We start from the raw sequence: 25,922 nt of genomic DNA on the forward strand, positions 1-25,922 counted from the left end.
TTCTGAAATAAAACTGCTTAAAATTCTTGTCTAAGCCATAACTAAGCACTATTTGATGAATACTAAAAAAACTTGACCCTTATGCAAGCCATAATTTCGGTCATTTGTAAGACTTGTGAAGTTGTCTCCCTACCTTAAAGGTTATTGTCACACTCATAATTGTCACAGTCCCATTGGCAAATTTGGTAATAAGACGTTTATGGACTGTAACTTTATCATTTATTATATTTTTCATACATGTATTTATTTCAACTACTTATACAATGTGCTATACAACTATCTGATAAAAAAGCCATGGTGAAGGTCCTAAGGGACAGGGTGCAAGAGAACTGGTGCATATTAAATAAACAAATCAGATAAATGAAATTTTTTATGGTAATTGATTCCCAGGTTGCATGGCATTTGTTACAAATGTTTATAACTTAGCATCAATTTCTAGTGATTTAAAGCACAATTCCACAACAATATTAACAACCCTGTCTTTAATAAACACAAAGTGCAGTCTAAGTGGTTGCACTTTATCTTGCCAAGTGCAGATCTCAAATTTGTCATTCACAAATCCTTCTCCAATATATTTTACTTTAAATTTGCTTATTGGATATCTTCCAATATTGCCTGAGAAACCAGAGTAATGGCCCTTGATTGCAGCCTCTGTTCCTGCATCGGTGCACCATTTCACATACACAGACTGGTTTACATGCCCATTGAAATCCATGTCACTAAAAGCTGCAAAGACCTCAAACTTGAAGGCATCTTGAGGAACCAAAGGAGTAACCAGTCTAGAAGGTGCTTGTAGAAAGATCTGCTTTGGTTTCACTGTATTGTACCAGTCAGGGAATGAAACCGATTTGCGTGTTCTATAATCAACATACACAAATGTCATGCATGAAGTTATCAGCGATTCTCCTGTTTTGTGTAAATTTAAATTGATTTCAAATGTAAAGGATGATGTTCCAGCATGAATTATCCTAAGCCTAGCTATCATTGGCTGCTTCAGTCCCCACAGATTCAGTGTTCTGAGTGCATTTCCTTTATCTGTGAACTCATATGAGGTTCCCGCCATGAATATCGAGTGATTTGCATCTTTAAGTCTATTGAAATGCCCAAAACCTTTCTCAAGCACTGTGTATCGAATGCACTGGAAAACCATAGCCACAGACCAAAGATTGAGTTTCCCTGAAAAAGGAAAATACCATGCACAATATTTAACCATGGATTTCTTTATTGTTTTTTAATGTTGCTCTCTTTCTAGTTGCTCAGGGCCAGTATTCACAAAGCTCTTTGGGGAAATCTTAACATGTACTGACGGAAATACTTCAGAACATTTTCTAAATTTCCCTGTAAAAGCCAATATCTTTTTGACAAAAAAATGATACAATATTATTAATTTGACACATTTATTTTTTTGTTGAAAGTATTGTTATCTATCGAGATCTCATAAGGGAATTTCAAGTAGCTTATTTACAGACTTTTCTTAAATCTATAGAATTTCTTTAAGTTGTCCTTCAAAAGCTTTGTAAAAATGGTCTGTGAAGTTTAAACTTAAGCCTAAAACATTTAGACATTGTTTACCAAATACTTGTGAATTGTTTTAGCATCCCTATTTTGTTCACAATAAAAACATAATGTAATAAAATTTGTAACATTGAATTAACATAAACAACTCTGTACATTATCCTAGCTAAAGAAACTTCAGCGAACTGTTTATAATAGTATTGATAAAGTACATGTAGCGCCAGTAAAAAATCATAAAAAGCAACATTTAAAGTTATGGTCGCGCAAGTAAAAAATAAAAAGCTACATTTAAAGTTATGGTAGCCAGAACTAACATTATCCAATTGTACACAGCCATATGATGAAAATGGGCTGTAAAATTGTCCAGAAACTTGCCCCTAATAAAACCATTTACACAGTTGCACTGATTTCTTTTAGCTGACACGATACTAGCTGAACAACGGTTTCTGTAACTATGTACTAGTATTAGATTCATTTAGAGAATCATGTACATTCTTGCCAAGCAGACAATCTGGCTGCCATTGGCATATTTGCTATGGTTTCTGCCTAACAACCAAAAGATAGCGAATTCAATCCTCACAGTGGGAGGTATTTTTAGATCTGCATAGGGTCTTAACCTTTTGATGTAATGAAGCTAACATACAAAGTTAAAGTTTTAAATAAAGTTGAAAGAACAAACTGTAATTGCTGCTAAACATTTCAAAATCAAATAAAACAGTTTAACATTCAACCATCAATTTTCTATACGACATGATTTTTTTTAAATTAATATTTTATCTATTTGCTATAAATTCAAGTGTTCATATCAATTTCGAATACAAGAAACATGAAATAGACTTTAAATTAAAATAAGCAAAATAAGTAATTTTCTTTTTTTAACTCTTTTTTACATATACCATGATGTAAAAAGTTGATATCATTTTTATAGTTTTGAGTGCGACATCTTTGACATTATTTATATTTCTGATATTTTATTCAGTACTTCACCATTACGCAGAGGATAAAAGTGTGTACATTTTTTGTTGAAAATGCTCAGATAATAATTATTTTTTAGTGCCTTTTACCTGAATGCAATTTTCAAGGTGCATATTAAAACACAATTTGAAATAACATTTGTATTTAATTAAAAAAAATCTTGTTTATACTGTATACAGTAAGTTATTAAATATATATTGATCACTCTAATTTGTCCAGTGACAACACTAGTATCATTCTGGTCTTTGGCAAAGCTCATCAATTAATTCCAAAAAAGTTACTTTGTATTATAATTTATATATTCTTAAAGACTTAAACAACAATCTTTTGTCTTATTTTCTATACTTTCCTATAGTGCTTTCATTACTTCCAGACAAAACCATTCATACATATAAACAGCAACAAAAAATTAATAATATCCAGCAATACAAATATAAGTCAATAGATTGTGCGCTGAATTTTTCAATAATGATAAAATATTCTCTTCAATTATTTAATATCCACCACCAGAGTCCATACATACATACATACATTTTATGTAAATAATGGATGCTATTGAGTACAAGATACTCCACTAGAAAAAGACAGCCAAATATTTCACACTTCAAATGATTCAAAGTTTTGATTCCAAATGTTGATCAACACTCACTGCAGGCTTATCATACAAAGACATTTTCATTGTGAAAATTACATTTCCCTTGTTCTCTATTGCACACGTCACCACATTATCCTCTTCACCATTTCTCTGCACCGCCACTGTCACAACTTCATTGGCCAGAGCCTCCCCCTTATAGATGGCTTGCACCTCCTTAACACTGTACCGCTCTATATGCTTGGTAAACCGTGGTAGGTGTCCACTCTTTGCAGCCTCACTGGTAGCGTCTGAGCACCACTTGAAGTAGGTGGCCTGATTCACATGTCCATACATATCCACGTCACTATGAAGTACCTTTATGTTAACCCTGTATGACATTTTCAAGTCCTCGAGTGGCATTTTTCTATTCCATTCAGTAGTTTGCAGTACAGCTTCAGCCAGTTTCAAATGGTCATTAAGACCGATAAAAAAATATTCGGGTAATGTTTCTGGTCTTCTTGTTTGCAAGTTAACAAGTACTATGTTCGTGATCACTCTCACCAAAATCTCCCCATTACCTCTTTCAATCCAATCGAGGACAAATGAAAATGAACTTTTGCCTACATTTGACACGTATTGAATGAAATGTAGTGGCTTGTCAATGCCATAGCTATTGTCATAGTTATGTAAATCATGCAGATTTTCACTGATCTTGAACCACTGGCCCACGACGAACAGGCCTAGATTTGTTCCATGACACATACGGGGGTAGTGTATGAACCCATGTTTAAGTCCTTGCCAACGCACTGCCTCTATCAGTTTAGCCAGGCTCCACATGAATAGTCGCCCTAATTAAGAGAAGGATATGTTGCGTTAAAATTACAAGAAGACGCTATGCTTGTCTGATTGTATCAAGTTCTATATGATTATTGAGTATCTTCTGTTTATTCAGTGTTATACCAGTAATGAACGGTTGTGCAGCATTGATGGCAGGTTAGAAAAATTAAGTGTAACCTATTCAATCATTATAATATGATACACATTCCATTCATATCAGTACATTACTACAAGATCTAATGTAGATCATAGTTTATAGAAGTATTCTTCATTTAAAATGGCCTTTTTACATTGAAAATGTTTGGTGATTTTGCACAAGCACAAACTTGTGTTGCTCTTATATCAAATTTTTGATGACATTTGAATGTTTTGGTGAATTTTCATGACCATTGTGAACACTATCTTTTCATTTACATTAATGGCAAACATAAGCTCTCCGGGTTTTTTTTCAGCTTCCCAAAGACAAACATTCACATTGTCACCCACAAGCACTTCTCCCAGGTACTGGATATCTATACTTTTAATAGGGTATGCCTCTATATTCTGTTTAAAATGCTTCAATTGGCCTTTGACAGCTGCAGCTGTGCCACTGTGTAAACAATAGCTCAAATAGCTAGCCTGATTCACATGGTTATTGATATCACAATCGGAATAGCGGACTTGTATTGGATGCTTAAAAGCATTACTTGGAATGTAAACGGATTCAAGTTTTTCAAGATTTGTTTTACTCTCAACTGATTGAAGATATTTAGCTCCTCCAGGAACGAAATTGGTGGGCAGTTGCTTAGGTCTTCGAGTTACTGTGCTGATGTACACAGATTTTACAATGAACCGCCCAAGAGATTTTTTTGTTTGAAAATCAGTCCATTCTGTCACATGGGTAAAGGAGGTTTCACCCATATGTGACAAATAAAACCGAAACAACATGGGTTGCTGAAAGCTAAAGCCATTTTGATACAGGTAAACATCAGATTGCAGCAAGGGTGAGAGTTCAAGCATGCTTCTTGCAAGAAATATCGTGGAATCTCCAAGGGAAAATAATGTGCTGTCTATTAATTTCCGTAATGCCAAAACTCTTATGCTTTCCATCATTTTAGCCACAGACCAAAGGCTTAGTTTCCCTGTCAAAAAGAAACAAAACATTTCTTTAATGCATATATACTTTTACAAAACATCACTTGTTACAACTGAACCAAGCACATAAGGTACATATGATGTATGACAGCAATCTAGTCCTACCTTTTGTTCTCAAACAAAATTTTGTTTTTCAACACATACTATTCTTTAATATATACACATATGCTTAAAGATCCAATAATATTTCAACAAATCTTTGACACACAAGCTTAACCAACATTAGCTCTATCACAATTAAGATTACTTAATAACACAACTGCTAATAAATTAAAAGAAACAAGAGCTGACACCCCAGACAGCGCAGCACGCTCGACTATTCTTTGGCTTTGATAGTACATTTTGTGTGGGTAACCTAATATAATGACGACAAAGATATATTTCAAGTTGAATATTTGTCGGTATAGTTATATAGTATATATAAACTTAAAGATGTAATTTTTAGCTCGGCTGTTTTCGGAGAAAACCCGAGGTATTGTCATAGCCAGCTCGTCATCCCCCGTCTGCCGTCCGCGTCGTGCTAAAACCTTTACATTTTGTTAAGGTTTTGAACATTGGCTCTTAAATCAAAGTGCTTGAACCTACGACTTTGAAACTTCACATGTAGCTGCACCTTGATGAGTTCTACATGCCACACCTTTTTTTGGGTCACTAGGGTAAAGGTCAAGGACACTGTGACCTCTAAAAAAAAAAAAAATCTTACAAGCTTTCATTTATTAAAAACTGCACCCGCAGCCGAGCGTGGCACCCGTTATGCGGTGCTCTTGTTTAAATAAAAACATGACATTTGATCATGCAAAGAAACTTGATTTTAAACTAGATGTTTTATCAATTAATTTAGTTGAATTAAAGGTAGTTTCATAGCAAAGACATGAATGTGCAGTACATACACACAGAATCACAGCATAATACCTCCATAATAACTTAAGTAAAAAGGACCTTAACACAAATGACCCAAAATGCAATTCCACCCAAGGGTACAAACATGATTGCAGCACAATACCTCTGTCCAAACTAAAGATATTGGACAAAAACACATTAAAAAAAAAATATTTTTAATATCAAATGCCTGTAACCTAATAGCACACAACATTTAAGCTTATATTTCAATTCCAACTAACATTATTGAGCTTCTTTTATATCTTTTTGTAGCAACAGTGACCCTTATCTTTATCCAACCATCCCCAAATGCAACCCCATGTTAAGCCTGCATGTCAGCCAAAAATACCAGTTGTTGAAAACGCTAACCTAAATTTCCTTAGTGCAAAGTGTACAATAAATGACATAATTCTGCTACTTTGCAGCTCATAGTTATGGGCCTTTATCGGTGACCTCACAGTTTCAATTGAATATCTGTAGCAGTTTGGACACTAAAAGAATCAACTTGCACCCAAAGCTTAACCTGATTTTTAAAGTACAAAAAGCCACAAAATCATACTTAAAGGCTGGTCAAAGTCATATGTTTTGGTGTGTTACTGTTTATAAAGACAATGAACACAGCATGTTAAGTTATATTTCAATATCTGTTGTAGACATAAAATTACAGAGTTTTGCAAGCAAAAAATAACATACATTTTATATAACAAAAGAGGCCTTTTATTGCTTAATTGCAGATCAGGGCTTTTGACTTTGGTCTATTACTTTGCATGATGATCTTATAGACATGTGTGAAGTTTCAATCAGATATCTTAAGTAGTTACAGAGATATGTGATGACTGAAGGCAAACTTTATACTTTAACTTGCATGCGCCCATAACCAGACATTTGTCAATACAAGAAGAGGCATTATCATGCTGAAAAGCTGATCAATATTATTGGTCTTTAAAGGGGCCGTCCAACAGATTTTGGCATGTATTAAAGCTTGTCATTAACTGCTTTAAATGCTTTATATTGATAAATTTAAATATTTAAACTAAAAATCTATAGTAAAAAATAAGAATACAATTTTAAAAAAGAAGAAAAAATGTTAACCTCCACAGGGCTCGAACCACTCACCCCTAGTCATGGAAGCTTGGAGTAAAATGTCTCCCGACTTAACCACTCAACCATCCACGCTCACGTCAAATCCAGAGGTATTTTTTAGCTATATAAGCAATCCTCGTAGTTTCCCAAAATATCGATTCGCGTCAAACGAAGTTTTAATCTGTTGGACAGTCCCTTTAAGGTACATAATTATGCAACATTTTATATCAACCTCTGTAGTAAACATAGAGACATGGAGTTGCTGTATGCATTAAACAGTTCAAAAAGAGGCATTATTATGCCAAATTGTAGGTCAGAATTATGAAACTTGGGACCTACAATAATGACCCAAAATGACATGTGTACAATTTCAATTGAATACCTGTAGTAAACACATATATGAAGCTTCAATTGAATACATGTGGCAGAAACAGTGAAATGGTGATGTTGCACATTAACCTTAACCAGGGAATAAGGCAAAGGCCAACAATATTTGGGCAAGAAGAAAAGCTCAGACTTATATTAAAGCTAATTTTTTTATATCATACAATATCGATATTGATATTTTACAATAAGTAAAAAACAAAAACAAGAACTCAACATTGCCAAAGGCCTGATGAAAATAATAAACTAGCATAAAACTAATTGACTCCCAAACCTTATTTTCATGTAATGCTTTGTAGGATCAATGCACCACAGCACAGCCCAATGAAACGTTAAATCTTAATCCCATGATAACTATACCTCCAATTTTTCTATCAAAGTCTGTGTAGGAAAATCCTGGCAAGAGAACCTCCGCTGCAAACCCATCATCACTAACTCGATATTTGATAAGCCGATCTGGCTGTGTGGTACTTATATCTGGCAGGTGGGAAAACTTGTCTTCCATTGTTGACATCTTGCTTTAGAACGACACGTTTCCAACAGTCTGTGAATAATATATATATATGTGTGTAGGGATGTTATGGCAAAAATGTTGGGATAGTAGGGGCTATTTTACCTTTCTTGTGGATATAAATGACAGAAGAGCCTACGGTAATAATTATTCAATTGTTTAGTGAGTACCTTTTGCAGAACACTAAATTTTACACTTTTAAGTGTATCATCTACAATTTGATTGATTAGGAATAAGATAGCTGAAATAATTCGCGTTCAGAATAAATCAAGAGTCTGCCCAAAGATCTATTAATATACCAATAGATCTTTGTTTGCCAAAACAAAAATCATCAAAAGACTATATGGCGGCAATTTATATTGACTAGGAATAGAACAAAATACATCACAGGTTGCGTAATGGACTTGGTATATTGCATGAAATATAACAATTGAATGTTTATATGAATATTCAAATTGCATGTTTTTTCATTATTTCTGAATTAGTTGGAATTCCACTCTATTAAAATATGTTGATATGCGATGGAGAGGCACACCCTGGCACCGCTTGCTCTGTGAATATTTTGTTTTTAAGAAATACAATACCAGTTCAAAAAATAGTTTTATAAATGTAAGTATATGTTGCTAAAATGTTACAAAGGGTTATATACATCGAACATACCAATCTAGACGCCTCTTGTGTCGCCATTAAGGTTATGTAGCTCGCGTATGACTGAAAACTTTGATCGGGTCAAAATTTAGGACATTCCCACTCTTTGTCGCTCGAACGCTCGTTAAACAGGTAACAAAACACTATACATGATCGCAATACATTCATAAGATGTTCTTCGAATTTGTTGCATATTTAATACGTAAAATAAAATAAAAAACATTATTTTTATAGCGCCCTCGTTGTCATTTTATCCCGCGTCCGATTTTTACAAGAGTTTTTTTGTAGTTTTTTCTATTAATTATGGTTCAGCTGTTATCCCTTAGCCTCAGTATCGGCCATTCGTATAGCATCGTGACTTAAACGGAAAAAAAAACTCAAGGAGTACAAGCCAGTTAGTGCGGTTTTTTTTCGATTTTTAGAAGTATTAATTTATCTTATGGTTATTCATGACTATTACGACGATCAATCTCATGATTTCATGTGGTCTGCTTATTGTGAAAACAAAAATTTAAAATATTTTAGGAACAACATGAGCAAGAGTTTCATATTTTTTCCACTAAGATAATATTTATAGAACAAGCACATGCACATAGTAACAAATCTTATCAACCAATCAGAAGGACCGATATTATGAGACATTCAGCTATTTTGTTAAAACAATGCCGATTTAAATGCTGTTTTCGTTGTTATGACCAAAAATACGCATAATTAAATTTTATATTGACAAATGAAACATGATTGTTTCTTTATTTTTCACTTCCAAAATTCGTATGTATTCATTAAGAGGGCCGATACTACGGATAGACATGCTATATTTTACGCAGTATAATGTTTATTTTTCTTAAAACAGTTAATACTGAGGGGTAATCACGTGAAAGTCAAGATGGCGACGTCCATGCCGAGACAGTTATTTATCGCCGTTTTAATTTATATCCTTTATTTCTTTTGTTTACTTGTTTAATGACGCTCACTTTTCAGCCATATCAGTAAACATGTGATAAGCGTTTGTTTCGTATTAAAATTCGCTTTATATCTCGACTTTCCTCCCCGCAAATTTTCTTAGTGGAGCTTTAATTAGGTCATCCCGCTAAGAAATTTCGCAGCGAGTAAAGTCTTGATAAAGAGCAAGCATCACCACGAAATAAACGCAAGTAACTTTCTTGCTGATATGGCTGGAAAGTGAGCGGCATTTTAACAATAAATACAAGTAATAAAGGGTATAAAACGGCGAAAAATAGCTACCTCGGAATTGACGTCGCCATCTCGACTATCATTTGATAACCCCCTTTACAAAATGGCAGCAATTAATAAGACGAACGCGTTTGGCAGGAATGTTCAGCAAATATGTACACGATAAATTTAGTATTCTGCGAACTTCTTGTGACTATATCGGAAATATATTAAATATTTTTATATTGTTTAAAATATTTGTATTATAATTGCACTGGCGCTTAAGTTCGGGAAATTTCCGTCGAATAACTGAACAAGTTGCTACGACCGTATTATTGAGGCAATGGGCGCTGATGTCTCCAATAATGTATTGGTCACAGGAGCTATAAGACTGCCAACTAGATTCACGAATCGTCCCGCTCTAGTGAAGATCGCATTACAGAACTTAGATGAAAAAATCATAGTCTTAAGAAACATAATGGTACTGAAAGACCTTGAGGCGTATAAAAACATTTACTTGAAAAGCTGCAAGTCTCACATTAAAAGACTCGTAGAATGAACGCGAAAGCAGTGCTTTGCCAGCTTCCGCAAGGGAAAGAGTTCCGAGATAATGCGAGCGGCCGTATCATTCAGCGTGCACGACACCAAGATAGCATGGAAACAGCACGTAGTTCAGATTAGGAAGCGTCCCGGTCTTACAGGTCAATTAAAGTGTCTCACTTAAATATTTGTGGCTGGACACGTGAAAACTGTAAACTCAGAGAACAAATTATTATCGCACTTGATTCGGATATTATTTCGCTGTCAGAAACTCATCTAGGCGAACAAAATGTGATAGATATACACGGATATACTTGGATTGGTTTCAACAGAGTTAACATTCATAGAAACGCACCGAAACCGTCAGGGGGCGTTGGCCTTTTGGTTAAAAACTGGATTATAACGGAATACGATATAAACGTTGTTGATAAATCTTACGATGGAATACTAGTCGTGCAATTTACACATAAACAAAATAACTATGATTTCACAGTGTTTTCATGTTACCTACCTCCAGAAAACTCGACTCGTGGTCGCGACGCCCAAGGCTTCTTTTCCCATTTGCTGGCCCAAATCTATATTAACAGTGAAAGTGACACAATGATCATTGCGGCCGATTTTAATTCGAGAATTGGGACGTTATCGGATATATTAAGTGAAACCGATTGTATCCCTCAAAGAAATGTGCTTGACAAAACTATAAATTATGGAAGCATATTTGTGCCACCACTTAACAACTTAAAATAACATGAAAATAATGGAGGATTTCGCGAAAAAGAAATTCTTTTCGCAAAAACAGATAAATTTTCACGTAAATAAATATATTTTGTTAACACGAATTTATGCATGTTAGTGCTCTAAACTGCCAACACATACAGATAAAATGTTCATGAAAAAAATGAAAGATTTCGCAAAACAAATAACTTTTCTCGAAATCAGATAACTTCATGAAATTATGAATATTAATTCGCGAAAGATGCCAGTTATATAAAAATAGATGCTCTTCACTTGGTGAACATTGTCTTTATCCTACAGACCAAGAACTGGAGTGTACGTGCATACTATAGCAAGTAGTAAGTTTCCTTTTATTGTTTTATTTTTTATGTAAATGCATCTTTGTTGACGAAAATAAATGAAGCTGTTTTTACATATTTATTTTCAGACACAAAAATGGAAATTACTCGGTGAGAAATGGATGTGCGATTTTTTTGTATTCATTAATGCAACAGTCTATACAGTGTCAATGTCACATTTAGAGTTCAAAGGTCGAAAACGGTACAGTACCAATTTCCCCCTTTGGAAAGCCACCTGTTAGACCATTGGATTTTTTATTTGAATAATAGATCTCTAATTTTCTTTATGGTAATTCCAGATCATGCCCGCATACGATATTCAGGACGCCGATCTTCGGGGTATGTCATCATCACAGCTTATTGTTTTGTATCGTCAGAGAGGTTATTCTATACGTGAAATTCTTGGAGTTATGGCCATACGACATGGAACAATAACAAGCGAACGATCAATTTTCCGAGTCTTGAGACGTTACCGCCTGACTAGAGGCCAAAGTCAGCACAGTCTCGACGAAATAATTCAAGAAATATTGCTTGAGTTATCAGCTTCCGGTGAAAATGCTGGTTACCGGCAAATGCGTCAAAGACTCCTGATTAATCATGGACTTGCAGCTACATTTGAGATGGTTCGTCTTATTTTAGGACTCATTGATTCATAAGGTGCTGCCGATGTACATATCTAGCTTTTATTTAGATTACATGAGGGAAATTGATGGCATTCCAGTTCGGGTTTACGGTGACGCGGTATAGAAAATTCTATTGTCCGTGATGTGCAAATGGCATTACGATGGACAGACGCAGATCAGTACCAGGGGATCCAAAGCTTCGTCTATGTTTCATCTAACAGAAATGTCAGAATTGAGAGGTTTTGGCGAAGTTTTAGAGAAATGTGTGGAAATGTCTGGATGAACCATTTTAAAGATATGAGTGATTTCGGATTACTGGACACATCTGATAGTGTGCACTTAGAATGCATTAGATATTGTTTTCTTCTTGTCATAAGTAAAGACCTGAATGAAGTTTGCAATATTTGGAATACTCATTGTGTTCGTCGAAATAACCGAATTTCATGTCCTGCAGGAAAACCTGAGGTGTCGTTCTTTCAGCCAGAAGAACATGGCGCAAGAGATTGTAAAATATCACTGGTTGACCAAAGGGAATTAAATGATGTGGAACGGGAGTATTCTCAACGCCCTCCAGAACTTGGTGTATCACAAGAGTTCCTGACAATTGCAAGAGCAGCTGTCGGAGATTTGAATCTTCAATACCCACCTAGAAACAGAGAAGAAGGAACAGAGCTTTTTGCTGCAATAATCATGTACATTGAACGCCTCGTTTAACACGGAAATGAAACAAAAATGAACTTAATGATACTTCCTTACAAGCTGGCTAACTTGTGCATTGGTTGACGAAATGTCAATTAATATATATAGTTGTGTCTGAAAGCAGAGCAAGTACTAGTTTTAAACAAGCTGTTGGCTTTGTATGCGTTGTCATTGCCATGTATGATTGTGTGTCAATAAAACAATACATGTTTTGTCAGTTTCGCTTTAAAATATCATTTTAATATGTGGCCAAAATGCTAGCTTTATTTGTTATGAACACCCTGAAATAAAAATAAAACACAAACCAGGTTACGGTGTATATGGAATCAATACCGTCACGGGGGAAGTACTGTTACACGAAGGGTAGAGTGTCTGGAAATATAATTTCTGGATCACTGCACTGTTTGCGTAACAATTTCAAATGTCATATGAACGATGGAATGCTTCTGTTCTGCCCATGTGTGGTAATCGCCCTTATACTGTCAAATAGTTATATTTTTTTTGGGCATACGGTATGAACAATGCAACACAAGGTGAGCCTTGAGACGGTTCTGTAAAGACTAAAGATAAACGAGAGAAACTGATTCATTACGACCGTCAAATTTGATATCATTGTTTCTTGCAGTCGTGTCAGAGGGCTGTCAGGTGTCATTTTCTCGTGTTCCCTTGAATGCAGGGGTTGTCATAAGACACTTCTCGTCTTGCATTGTTCCGCCAATGTGGGTGAGAATAGCAGTTTTATGCCATACAATAAGAGTGTTTCATATCCAAACTAATTTTTATTATGCAGTAGTCTACATGTGACCTTGACCTTTGAGTAACATACCTCAAACACACCAGTAAACATGGATAAATACATCAATAGTTATGTACAACTAACTATTTGTTAAGGTACAACTACACAGAGTATGCGAAAGTGCAAAGGTAAGTCAGAGGTGGCTGTATTAGTTGAATTTGTTTGATGGTAATCAAGCTGATATTTAAACAAGAACCATTCGACATCCACACACTCGACTTTTCTCAGGGCAGTGCTAGATTATTATTATAAAATGAAAATCTAAGTGAACAAATATACGTTGAAAATGGGGTATTATTCTACCAAAATATTTCTTGGATTATCTGTCTTGCAAGTTGGTGTTCTCCTTTTGATAGTTAACAACAGCCCATTGTATAAAACTTGGATATCTTATGCGCCGGTTATCTTTGCGCACTGCTTAAATTTGTCCAAATTGGTTAAGACCTTGGTTAACTTTAACAACAACAAAACAATATCCAAAGCATGTAATGGTCTCGTGAATCTTTTTATACAACTGTAATCCAAATTAAATTATCCAAACACCAGAGATATTGAAAAAGATAACCAATGATAACTTTTACACAACTGGCTGCAAGTGTTCAAAGTTAGAGGTGAAAACCTTTGATAGTTGTTGAAAAATGGACACCAGTCACACACTTAAACAAGACTGATGTCCTCAACTATAATGGCCTGACAACAATAACTCAACATGCGTCGAAAAGTAGAGCTAAAACACATAAACATGATTAAGTCAAGCAAGGGCAAATAAAATTAATAATGACACTGTTTATTTTAGAAAAAATTTATATAAAATAAGACAGACTTTTTGTCATATCACAGCATAGCAATCAATGTGAAATCAATGTTATCAAAAAGGTAAGAAAATAAGAAGAAAAAAACACAAAAAAACAAGAACTTCGCGGACGAAATTGTGCTACGGACGCAGGCAGGACATGAAGCATTGTACCATTAATAGAGATTTAACCTATAAGTCTTAGTGTGACCTTGACCTTGTGGGTAGGGACCTGGCTGTTAAGCATGACACACTGGACAATCATGATGAACCTTTGTGCCGAGTTAAATAAAATTCACTTGAAAGAAGACGAAGTTATTCTCCAGACACGAATGAAACATGAAACTATATCATATATGGAGATTTGACCTATAAGTGTGACCTTGACATTATAGGTAGGTACCTGGGTGTTTAACGCGACACATTGTCTAATGATGGGGAACAATAGTACCGAGTTAAATGAAATGCGCTTAATAAATTACAAAGTTATGCTCCGGACACGAAACATTGTACCATATAATCATATATGGACATTTGACCTATAAGAGTGACCTTGACCTTGGAGGTAGGGACCTGGGTGTTAAGAGCGACACATAGTCTAATGATGGGGGAAAAAATTAGAACCAAGTTAAATGAAATGCGCTTAATAAATGACGAAGTTATGCTCCAGACACGAAACATTGTACCATATAATCATATATGGACATTTGACCTATAAGAGTGACCTTGATCTTGGAGGTAGGGACCTGGGTGTTAAAAGCAACATATAATCTAATGATGGGAAACATTTGTGCCAAGTTAAATGAAATTTGCTTGATAAATGACGAAGTTAGGCTCAGGACACAAAAGCTTGTATCATATTGTCATATATAGACATTTGACCTATAAGTGTGACTTTGACCTTGGAGGTACGGACCTAGGTGTTAAGCGTTACTCATCGTCAAATGATGGGTAAAATATGTGCCACGTTAATTAAAATTCGTTTAATAAATGACGAAGTTATGCTTTGGACACAAAAAATTGTATCATATTGTCATATATAGACATTTGACCTATAAGTGTGACCTTGGTCTTGGAGGTTATGACCTGGGTGTTGAACGTGACACATCGTTTAATTATGGGGGACATTTGTGCCAAGCTAAATGAAATTCGCTTGATAAATGACGAAGTTATGCCCCGGATACGAAACACTATATCATATTGTCATATATGAACAGTTGACCTATAAGTGTGACCTTGAAATTGGGGGTAGGAACCTGGGTGTTAAGCGCGACAAATAGGCAGATGATGGGGAACATTTGTGCCAAGTTAGATGAAATTTGCTTGATAAATGAAGATGTTATGTTTCGGACACAAAACATTATATCATATAGTCATATATAGACATTTGACCTATTAGTGTGACCTTGACTTTGAAGAATGGGACATGGTTGTTATGTGCCACTCATCATCAAATAATGGGGAACATTTGAGCCAAGTTAATTAAAATTTGCTTGATAAATGACAAAGTTATGCTTCGGACACCAAAAACTGTATCATATTGTCATAAATAGATATTTGACCTATAAGAGTGACCTTGACCTTGGAGGTAGGGACCCTGGTTTGTAAAGCGCGACATATCGTCTTATGATGGGATCACTTTTGCCAAGTTAAAAGAAATTTGCTTGATAATTGACGAAATTATGCTCTGGACGCGAAACACTATCATATTGTCATATATGGACAGTTGACCTATAAATGTGACCTTGAAATTGGGGGTAGGAACCTGGGTGTTAAGCGCGACAAATAGGCAAATGATGGGGAACATTTGTGCCAAGTTAGATGAAATTTGCTTGATAAATGAAGATGTTATGTTTCGGACACAAACCATTATATCATATAGTCATATATCGATATTTGACCTATTAGTGTGACCTTGACTTTGAAGAATGGGACATGGTTGTTATGTGCCACTCATCATCAAATAATGGGGAACATTTGAGCCAAGTTAATTAAAATTTGCTTGATAAATGACAAAGTTATGCTTCGGACACCAAAAACTGTATCATATTGTCATAAATAGATATTTGACCTATAAGAGTGACCTTGACCTTGGAGGTAGGGACCCTGGTTTGTAAAGCGCGACATATCGTCTTATGATGGGGATCACTTTTGCCAAGTTAAAAGAAATTTGCTTGATAAATGACGAAATTATGCTCTGGACGCGAAACACTATCATATTGTCATATATTGACATTTGACCTATAAGTGTGACATTGATCTTGGGGGTAGCAATCTTAATTTACGGCGAGACACATCGTCTAATAGTAGGGAGCCTTCGTTGCAGGATGAGAGAAAATTTGATTAGTGATAAATGGCAGAGTTATGATCCGGACAAAAAAGGGACGGACACACAGAGGGACGGAGGATCGCGATTCCCATATCCCCCTCCGACCTATCAGGGGGGATAACAACTTAAACTGAAGGATATAAAAAGCGAAAAAAACTTGAAAATTTATGTAATACAGAACTATTTCAAACTCTTCACAGACAGGCCTTTTAAACTGAGTAAGCTTTATTTAATAATCTCAAAGATGACAATGTATAACATTTTGTCATTGGTATTTGCTTTTTTTTTATTAAAATGTTACTAAAAGTATACATTAACATTGTATTAAATGTTACTAAAAGAATACATTTTTTATCAGAAAACTTAAGTTTTAACTTTGTTCTCAAGAATAAAATTCTAAAAAAAATACCGTTTTACATAAAGGGACACAGTTTCCTTTTCATTAGCAGGAATATTTCTATCAGCTATCAAGCAATGTTTGGATGAATTAAAAATGTATTTTATAGTTAATTTTACAATATTCATTATTTTCAGCCTTATCAAAAATGACTTCCATTGTCATAAATTTGTTCATTTGACACTATTGCTAAAATATACACTTTCATTGTGTAAAAAAATGAAATCTGGAAAAATTTCAACAAACTATGTTATATATAAAAATATCCAAATATTTACCAATGTAATGTCAATCTGACATTTAGAAATTTGAAATCAATATCCAAATTTGAAAAAATTAATACCCACACTTAAGATACCCTGGTTTAATAAGTGCTCTATAAGAATTGTAAAAACATAGCAATTATAAAACACAATCCAACAGTACACAAGTATACATGAACATATATGCTGACATCTCATGTTTAAAACCCTCAAGTCAAATACTAGTATACAAGGCCAAGATGGCGCTAAATAAGTCTATGTAAAACTATTTACCAACAGGACAGCAAGAAAATCAAAAGAAAAAATACTTTGTGCTCAAGTGTGTAAAACCTAATTTCCAAAATAATGAAAAAACATCATAATATCATGGGTGTCACCCTCATTGGGTATTTCTTAATACTTTTCATTAAATATTGATTAAAACTACATAGTACATAGTATGAGCTTGGTTACTGCTGTATAAAAAAAACATCTGGGTTTTCATTGGTTAATCAATCGTACCCAACTACTCCCTCGACATAAATCAGTCCAAGAAATATAGTTTTATTAAGTAAAACCGTTTTTTGACATGTTGAACTGACACTTGCAAATGGAGCATATCGAACCCCTTTCTTTGCAGCTTCAAACGTAGCACAGCATGTGCTCACAGTCTAAAAAGGTATCGCAATATCTATCTCTGAAAATCTGGCATGTTGGAATTCTAGGGTAGGTAATACTCTGAAAAGAAAAAAACAAAAACACTCACAAAAGACCATACTAACACTTTTAACACTTCATGTTAAATAATTTAGGTCTTACAAGGTTTTATAAAGTGCCTCAGACACAGCAAAAATTAAAAAAAAAAAGCTATGGGACAGCTGTAACAAAAAATATAAGTTTACCAATGAAAACATTGATTTTTATGAATACGTGCCTTCCCAAATTATATTTATAAAAGAAGTGTAGAACAAACACATTTCAAACATTTTTAATAACAATTAATATCACTATATTATACAATTAATAGATTTATTTTGTATAAGTTAATTAAAACATACTAACAGACCACGCGTAGAACACCACGTTAGGTATTCACGTTAAAGGCTCTGAAGTGCATCTATTTTTAGATCTTGCAATTTTCGCGAATTTTTTAAGGTTTCGTGAAAAGTTTTCACGAAAAGTAAGGTTTCATGAAAAGTTATCTGTTTTCGAGATAAGTGATTTTTTTTCGTAAAAACTTTAATTTATCTTTATGTGGTGGCAGTTTAGAGCACTAACAGGGAAAAATTCGTGTTAACATAATTAATTTTCTTTTCGTGAACATTTATCTGTTATCGAGAAAAACGTTTTTTTTTTCGCGAAATCCGCCATTATTTTCACGTTATTACATCTGGTAAGTAGTGGCACAAATATGCTTCCATAATAAATCAACATGGACATGCATTTATTGAATTTTTAAATGATACACGGTTCTGTGTCCTCAATGGAAGATTTGATACAAGCAAGGACAATTACACATCAGTTTCTCGCAAGGGACGAGCTACAGTGGATTATTTGCGCATTCCGCTAGAAAAATTTTCACCTATTTAAGACCTTTGAAGTAGTCACGGTACAGTCTATTGTTGACGCGCACGGACTTCACGGATTACTGGGCGAAAGATCAAGGTTCTGACTATTGGGGTTATTTACCCTCGGGACTTCGGTTAAAAACCATTGCCCGAGCACACTGCTTAACATAGAACTCTGCATAAAAAGCCGAAAACGGCCATAAAATGGACAGCCCGATTTTACTGGGCTGTACCATTGGTATAAATATAAAACTTTGCAGTGTTGGTGCGGTGCCTTAATAAAAATCTATTGGTTTAAAAATATATAACCTTTATATGAAGCGTTAAAAAGACGCAGTGCTATACAGTGAATAGGCCTAACGCGGTTAAAAAGCGGCGTTTTAATTGGTTGATGCGCTTATATAACGATGGCGCTGATTGGCCGAAATTTCTTATTAAGGATTGCCAGTAGGTCAATCCGTTTTAAAATAGATTTTCCCACGGCTGACTTTGTACTTTTAAGAAAAAGTAGAGATCAAGGTTGCCAGACCATAACATACTTATCACGGAATTTAACATACTGAGTGGTGAATATGCAGGCCAAACTTACGACAAACATGAACGGATTAACGGTCTCCGCTATAATCTGCAACGGATTCCCGTGGACTTCATGATAAGTGTTTTATCACGTCTGGCGTTGTTAGATATCATCTCAAGTATTGAAAGGTGCAGAGAAACGCAAGATCAGCTAGGTGGATTTTATTTACGAGAAGCTATGCTCATGTATCAGTACACAAATGAACAACTCTGTTCCGAAATTCTGTGATTCAAACACGTCAGGAAAAGATATAAACACAAAAAGCCAAAGAAAAACTTTATACCAAGTGCAATGGGGCTCGTTCGATTAAAATTACGAAGAGAAGGGAGTATATAAACGCGAGAAATCTGTTTGACAAGGAACTGAGAACAGCGGAACGGCAGTACCGCGAAGCAATTGCCCTCGACATTGAAGACATGTCCACAAACAATCCAAGAGACTTTTGGAAAAAAAATAAATAAACTTGGGCCAAGGAAAAATAAAGATATTCCCATTGAAATAATAGACAGTAACGGGCGTGTATGTCGGAATGAAGGTTCGGTGTTCGAGCGCTGGAGGTCGGATTTTGCGAACTTATACCGAACCACCGATAATAGTGAATTCGACGAAGAATTTTTCGATCGAAACATAAGTGCATAAACAGTTACTGGAACTAAATCTGTTAGATCCGTTATATTCACAAAATGAACAGTTAAACTGTAACATAACAATAGATGAAATTACAAACATCGTTATGGCGGCAAAGTCAAGGTCAGCTTGTGGAGTCGATCAGATACCCTACGATGTTCTGAAATTCCCTGAAATTATTGTTGTGCTACAGCAACTCTTCCAATTGATCATGGATACCAGCATTATACCTACTGTGTGGCGGAAATCTATTATATGTCCAATCTTAAAAGACTTGACCACTGATGCTCGTCTACCAATGAACTATAGAGGTGTAAGCTTATTGTCCTGTGTCAGTAAACTATACAGTTCACTTATTAATAAGAGGCTCACACATTATCTAGACGATAACAATATTCTTGCCGAAGAGCAAAACGGATTCAGAAGCGGCTGCCCATGCGAGGATCACGTGTTCACATTAGACAGTATTGTAAGGGACAATAACTCTGTATTCGCTGCATTTATAGACCTGCGCAAATGTTTTGATTTTATCGACCGAGAAATGCTAATGTATAAACATTTGCTAAACGGAGTTGACGGAAAACTTTATAACTCTATAAAAAGTATATATAGCCAAACAGTATCGTGCGTGCGGGTTAATGGTCGTTTAACAGAGTGGTTCCAGTGTGACAAGGGCGTGAAACAGGGAGACAAGTTATCGCCGACGCTATTCTTGTCTTCGTCAATGACCTAGTAGCGAAAATCAACAACCTTGACCTCGGGGTCATGATCAATGAAACTTCTATACGCCGATGATATAGTCCTTATCGCCAACTCGGAGGTCGATCTTCAGATTATGCTTAACCAAATGCATGACTGGTGTAAACGATGGAGGGTACTCATCAATACAGAAAAATCCAAAGTCGTTCATTTTAGAAAGAGGCGCACACAACGAACATATACCGAATTTAAAATTGGATTAAATGTGCTTGAAATTGTAGACAAATATAAGTATCTGGGCGTAGTAATGCACGAAAAGCGTGATTATAGTTTTCATTATGAAATGCTTGCAAAAAGTGCCGGGAGAGCTCTCGGGTCTGTTATAAATAAATTCATAATATGAAGCAAGCTGGATTTAAAACCTATGAAAAGCTATACAATTATTGTGTGATACCTATATCGGATTACTGTGCATCCATTTGGGGATTTAAACACTTTCAATCAGCAGAAAATGTTCACCACCGGGCAATACGGTACTTTTTAGGTGTACATAGATTTACGCCTATATTAGCGCTATTGGGTGAAATTGGATGGTTACCGAGCACTTACCGTAGATGGCTTGCAATGATCAGGTTTTGGAACAGACTTGTAAAACTTGACGAAAATAGATTAACCAAACGAGCATTTGATAGGGACTACAGTTCATCAAATAACAATAACTGGTGCAGTGATTTTAAAACGGTAGTGGCTAGTCTTAACCTTACGGATTATTATAACCGTAAACGTCCCATTCCAATGGATTTAGCTAAAGAAAACATGACTCAGTTTTACTCAATAATTTGGTCTAGAGACTATGAACATGTTTCAATGTTAAGAACATATAGAACCTTTAAAACTGAATTTGTTTGTGAAGAATACCTTACACTGAACTTAAAAAGAAATGAACGCGCTTTATTTGCACAATTCAGAACCGGAATTCTGGCCCTTAGGGTCGAGACCGGAAGGTATGTGGGCGAAGCGTTTTATTTCAGAAGCAGTATGTTATATTTGTAAAAATATCTGTTGTATGCAGTTGTGTCATTTTAAACTTTAAAATAATATAATATTGTAAATGAACTTTTAAGTACCATCTACGTATTACATATTTTTCAGAAATATGCCTTCTTAATTGGATAATTTTAGTACTACTAAAATTATTCTTATATTGATCTAACTTTGATAAACCTGAATTTATTATTTCTAATTTATTCATTGAACTCAGCATGTTGCTCAAATATTTTATTGCCCATTTGTATATTAATGATCACATTATATGTTACACTGCCGTTAAGATGACTTATAGGCCTATGAGGCCGGGTGTTCTTTTATGCATTGTATATATGTATGTCAACACCTTGTACGTAAACACATGTCACTATAATAAAAGATTATTTTATCTTATCTTATACAAATAAACATGATCATTTTCATATAAAATATGTTACAGGTCGATAATTGAATCATTTATAAATAAAATGAATAAATGTTTGACATGATTTTGTTTTACTTTACATCACCTAATAAATACAGTTGATCACTCAGGTCCGTCCAGCACGTTAATCGTATTGGTAGATGTACGTAGGCGTAGGTAGACATATACAATATCATTCTTCTTCATTATTTTTTATCGAGTGCACCGGGATTGTCTCCCATATGGCCATCGCCCCCAGAAAGACGTGTTAGTTGGTTAGGGGGGATAGTGCAAGATACAAGAGACACCCCGTTCCAGAAGTGACCCTGAGTCTTTTAGTGCCCGGTGTATAGCACCTAGTACACTGCACCTCGGTTCAACGTCTCATGCGAAAGACGAGTAAGTAGGTTAGGTGCAGCGGGGGATCGAACCAGTGATCTCTGGTTTGTGAAGCCAGTGTGTTACCACTAGACCACGGATCCGGTACTATACCATATCAGGTAAACTAACATATATCTTCACCTGTCCACCTGTCCACTCTCCTTTGTTATGCTAATTCTCCACTAGCGCTGACAAATCGTATGCATATAACATCAATCGTTGATGCTATGCCTTGTTGATGTTGTATACGTACGATGAACGGCATTCTTGAAATCCATAAATATAAAGGATTTAAATATATACTTGCAGGTAAATTGCTTAAGTAACATTGTTTTATGTTGTTTTATGGTTCTGTATGTTTTGAGTCAGTTTCATATTGTATTTTATGTAACCTGTATGTTTGATTGATTTACCTGTGCGACCTATATTCAAGTATTCATAACATCCATCGTCGCCATTGTTATCTATGTTTATATTGTTTAAATTGTCGTCAGCTATATAGATATAACACCAATCGTTGATGCTATGCCTTGTTGATGTTGTATACGTACGATGAACGGCATTCTTGATATCAATACATATATAGTAATTAAATATATATTTGCAGATAGTTGTATTTTACCTGCTGTCAGACCAGCCTAAAAGAACCAAGAACTGTAACAAATACATCACAAAAGATACTGCCCATAGAAAGGTAGCATTTAGGTTTGTTATGAAACGGAATGTACCGCTTATTGTTTCTCTTCTGTTCATAAAAACACAATTGAGTGAACATTCACCCGGCAATATTATTGACATTTGCTGACCACGTTCGGATCTTGCCCCTATCATTGTTGGTGTTCATTCAGCAATAGAGATATTTATTCCGAATGCACTTATTGAACAATGTAACATTCGAATTCAATTTTACCGTGTATTATTGTCTTATAAGATTATTTTTTGTAAAACTATCTAACTTGCTATGTGTATTCTTACCAAAAATATTATTTTACCGGCATGGCATGGCTTCTAGTTTGCAGCTTTCATATTTTTATTTAAACACGGACTCGAACTAGATCGTAGAAGACTTACGTCGAAGAAAACGTGGTAGAAATAGTAAAGCATAGTTATTTATAAAGCAGTGTCTTACTTCATTGCGCATCTTTTTAATGCATGGCCTGAACATAGGTGAATTGTCGGTAATCTAAATAGCAAAAATAAGAATACAACGTGTTGCTCTTTTTAGATGCAATGCTTAAATATTATTTAAAAGTTACATTATTTGTCAAGAAAACACAAGAATACGTGTGTGATTATCAAACAATAAATGCAATGTACTAAGCAGTTATCTGCGGTTTTATAATAAAACACAAATAAAAAGGGGGTCACCGCACTTTTAACAGATATGTTTTGTTTTAATTATCCTAACCGTCTAGACGTCAAATTTCATTTACAAAAACAGCAATAAGACAAAACCCAAGTACCGGTACATAGATAGTCAGAAATATGCATAAACATTAGAAATTGTTTACAATCTTATCTGGGATCACAACAGCTTACCAAAAGACATTAATAACAAGAAATATCTTTAAAAAAGATATACGGCGTTGATTGTGGTCGATGTTTATGAACTATCAAAAGTTATCTCTACGAGATAAAAAGTAGCGGATGCCTTTTTTCTGCGCAGTTCTTAGCTACATCACAAGCAAATCAATTACGGGGTGTTGCGCCAGATTTCGTGGCTTATTTTGCTTTATGTGATATTATTACTCAGATATCTATATTTTCAGAATAGAAAAACACAAGAAACATGAAAATAAACGAGTGCATATAGGTCAGCCGGCAATACTCGAATCTTATTTAATTGCATAATTATAGTACAGTGAATTATTGTGCTCATGCTTAATAAACTGGTCTAAATGGATAAATATTTCTAATTAATTTTATCAAAATTGGTCCTTATCATGCAAATATTGAAAACATATTAAACATCGATGATTGACATACCACAATAATATCGCCGAATATCTTTATTTAGTATCTTTCTGATCAAAACAGACTTCAAGTGCACAAAGTTTACGAGACGGCGTTTATATATAGATTTCAGCAACTGACCGCAAACTGACCTTGATACCTTGCAATGCATTAAAGTTAAGTAACAATTCTGCTGCTGAAACGACGGCTTGTTTACGCCAACTGTACACGACCAAGGCAACAGCTGTGCCTAAAATATTGATATATCGACAAAGCGACTAAACGAACTATTTACTCCATTAGACAAAAAGCATAGATTCCAATTTTTTCCTTCAATGAAAAGATCGCAACCCCTTCTGCGAACTCCGGTGATGAACTGTATATAAACTCTGACTTTTACACACCGGCCGCGAATTGACCCGAAACCTCGCGGGTTGAAATGCAATGCAAGTAAGTACTAAATATGAGAATACAGCCTTTAGTATAAACGCTTTTGCGCTGGTAATTCTCTGAAAATAAAAGGTGAACGCACAAACTGCATTTATGTCGAAAATTGATTGTAAAACTGTTCTATCTATTGAACCTTTTCATTAGAGATAAAATTGTTTCATGCAGTAAAACAGTGTTACAAAGACGCGGATATGTTTCCAATGTTCTGGTGTTATACTCAAATCAGCCAATGGAATAAATGAAGTGTATTCATTCGTACCTAGCCGCGGGAAATTTTATTTGAATATTATTGGACACTTACAAAGGTCAAGTCAGGGTGAAAAGCTGGCTTAATACAGCTTACGCCGAAAAAAACAATATTTAATCACAAATATAATACAATACAGTATGAAACTCGACCTTAATCATTAATAACTTACATGTTCACAGATTTCGGCATGTTTTGAAGTTTGTGTTTAAATGCTTCAAATTGATAAATGTAAACAACAGGCCTAAAGAGCTCCAGTATAAAACAAGTATGAAATTAAAGAAAGAAAAAAAGTTAACCCCGCCTGGGATCGAACCACTATTAATTGTATTATGAACCAACTCGGTCATTTCTGATGATACTGATAACAAAAATATTGAGTTGTGATAATAGCATCATCGGTGTTGCTATAAATATATCCTCGGTTAAAAAAACTGCCGCAACACCCCTTTAAGATTATTCAAATTTTACTGCGTAAGAGGATTTCAAACAATCCAATAACCAAAGTATACAGTATATAATACGTTATTAAAATACGCTGAGGTGCAATGTTGTTTTTATGCTCTTTCAATTTTTATCCAGTATTAAATAAAATGCGCATGTTATTGATTCGCTATTAAAATAAGAACAAACAAAACACTTTTTTCTTTTAAAGGTCAATTCTGTTTAAAGGTATACATTTATCTCTCATTGTATTTCAATATTATACGTCAGTTAAACATATATCAAATTGGTCGGCAAAATTTGCATTTTAAAAATATATAT

The 25,922-nt window shown here is 34.8% G+C and overlaps 1 protein-coding gene across 5 annotated transcripts in view; it reads right to left on the reverse strand.

The window, feature by feature from the left end:
• Nucleotides 1-205: 205 nt before the first annotated feature.
• Nucleotides 206-25,922, reverse strand: part of LOC127860371 (uncharacterized) — an 83,872-nt gene continuing 58,155 nt past the window's right edge. Inside the window, exons 1-3 of one of the 5 annotated variants that reach the window (XM_052398402.1) lie at nt 8,553-8,637; nt 7,742-7,925; nt 2,623-3,912 (exon numbers count right to left, since the gene is read on the reverse strand). In XM_052398402.1, the coding sequence (XP_052254362.1) occupies nt 3,104-3,912; nt 7,742-7,895 (963 nt within the window). In that variant the 5' untranslated portion in view covers nt 7,896-7,925; nt 8,553-8,637 and the 3' untranslated portion in view covers nt 2,623-3,103. The other 4 variants (XM_052398405.1, XM_052398401.1, XM_052398403.1 and 1 more) reach the window with 4 other exon arrangements.

The sequence above is a fragment of the Dreissena polymorpha genome, chromosome 15 (assembly GCF_020536995.1).
Source record: "Dreissena polymorpha isolate Duluth1 chromosome 15, UMN_Dpol_1.0, whole genome shotgun sequence".
Taxonomy (NCBI): domain Eukaryota; kingdom Metazoa; phylum Mollusca; class Bivalvia; order Myida; family Dreissenidae; genus Dreissena; species Dreissena polymorpha.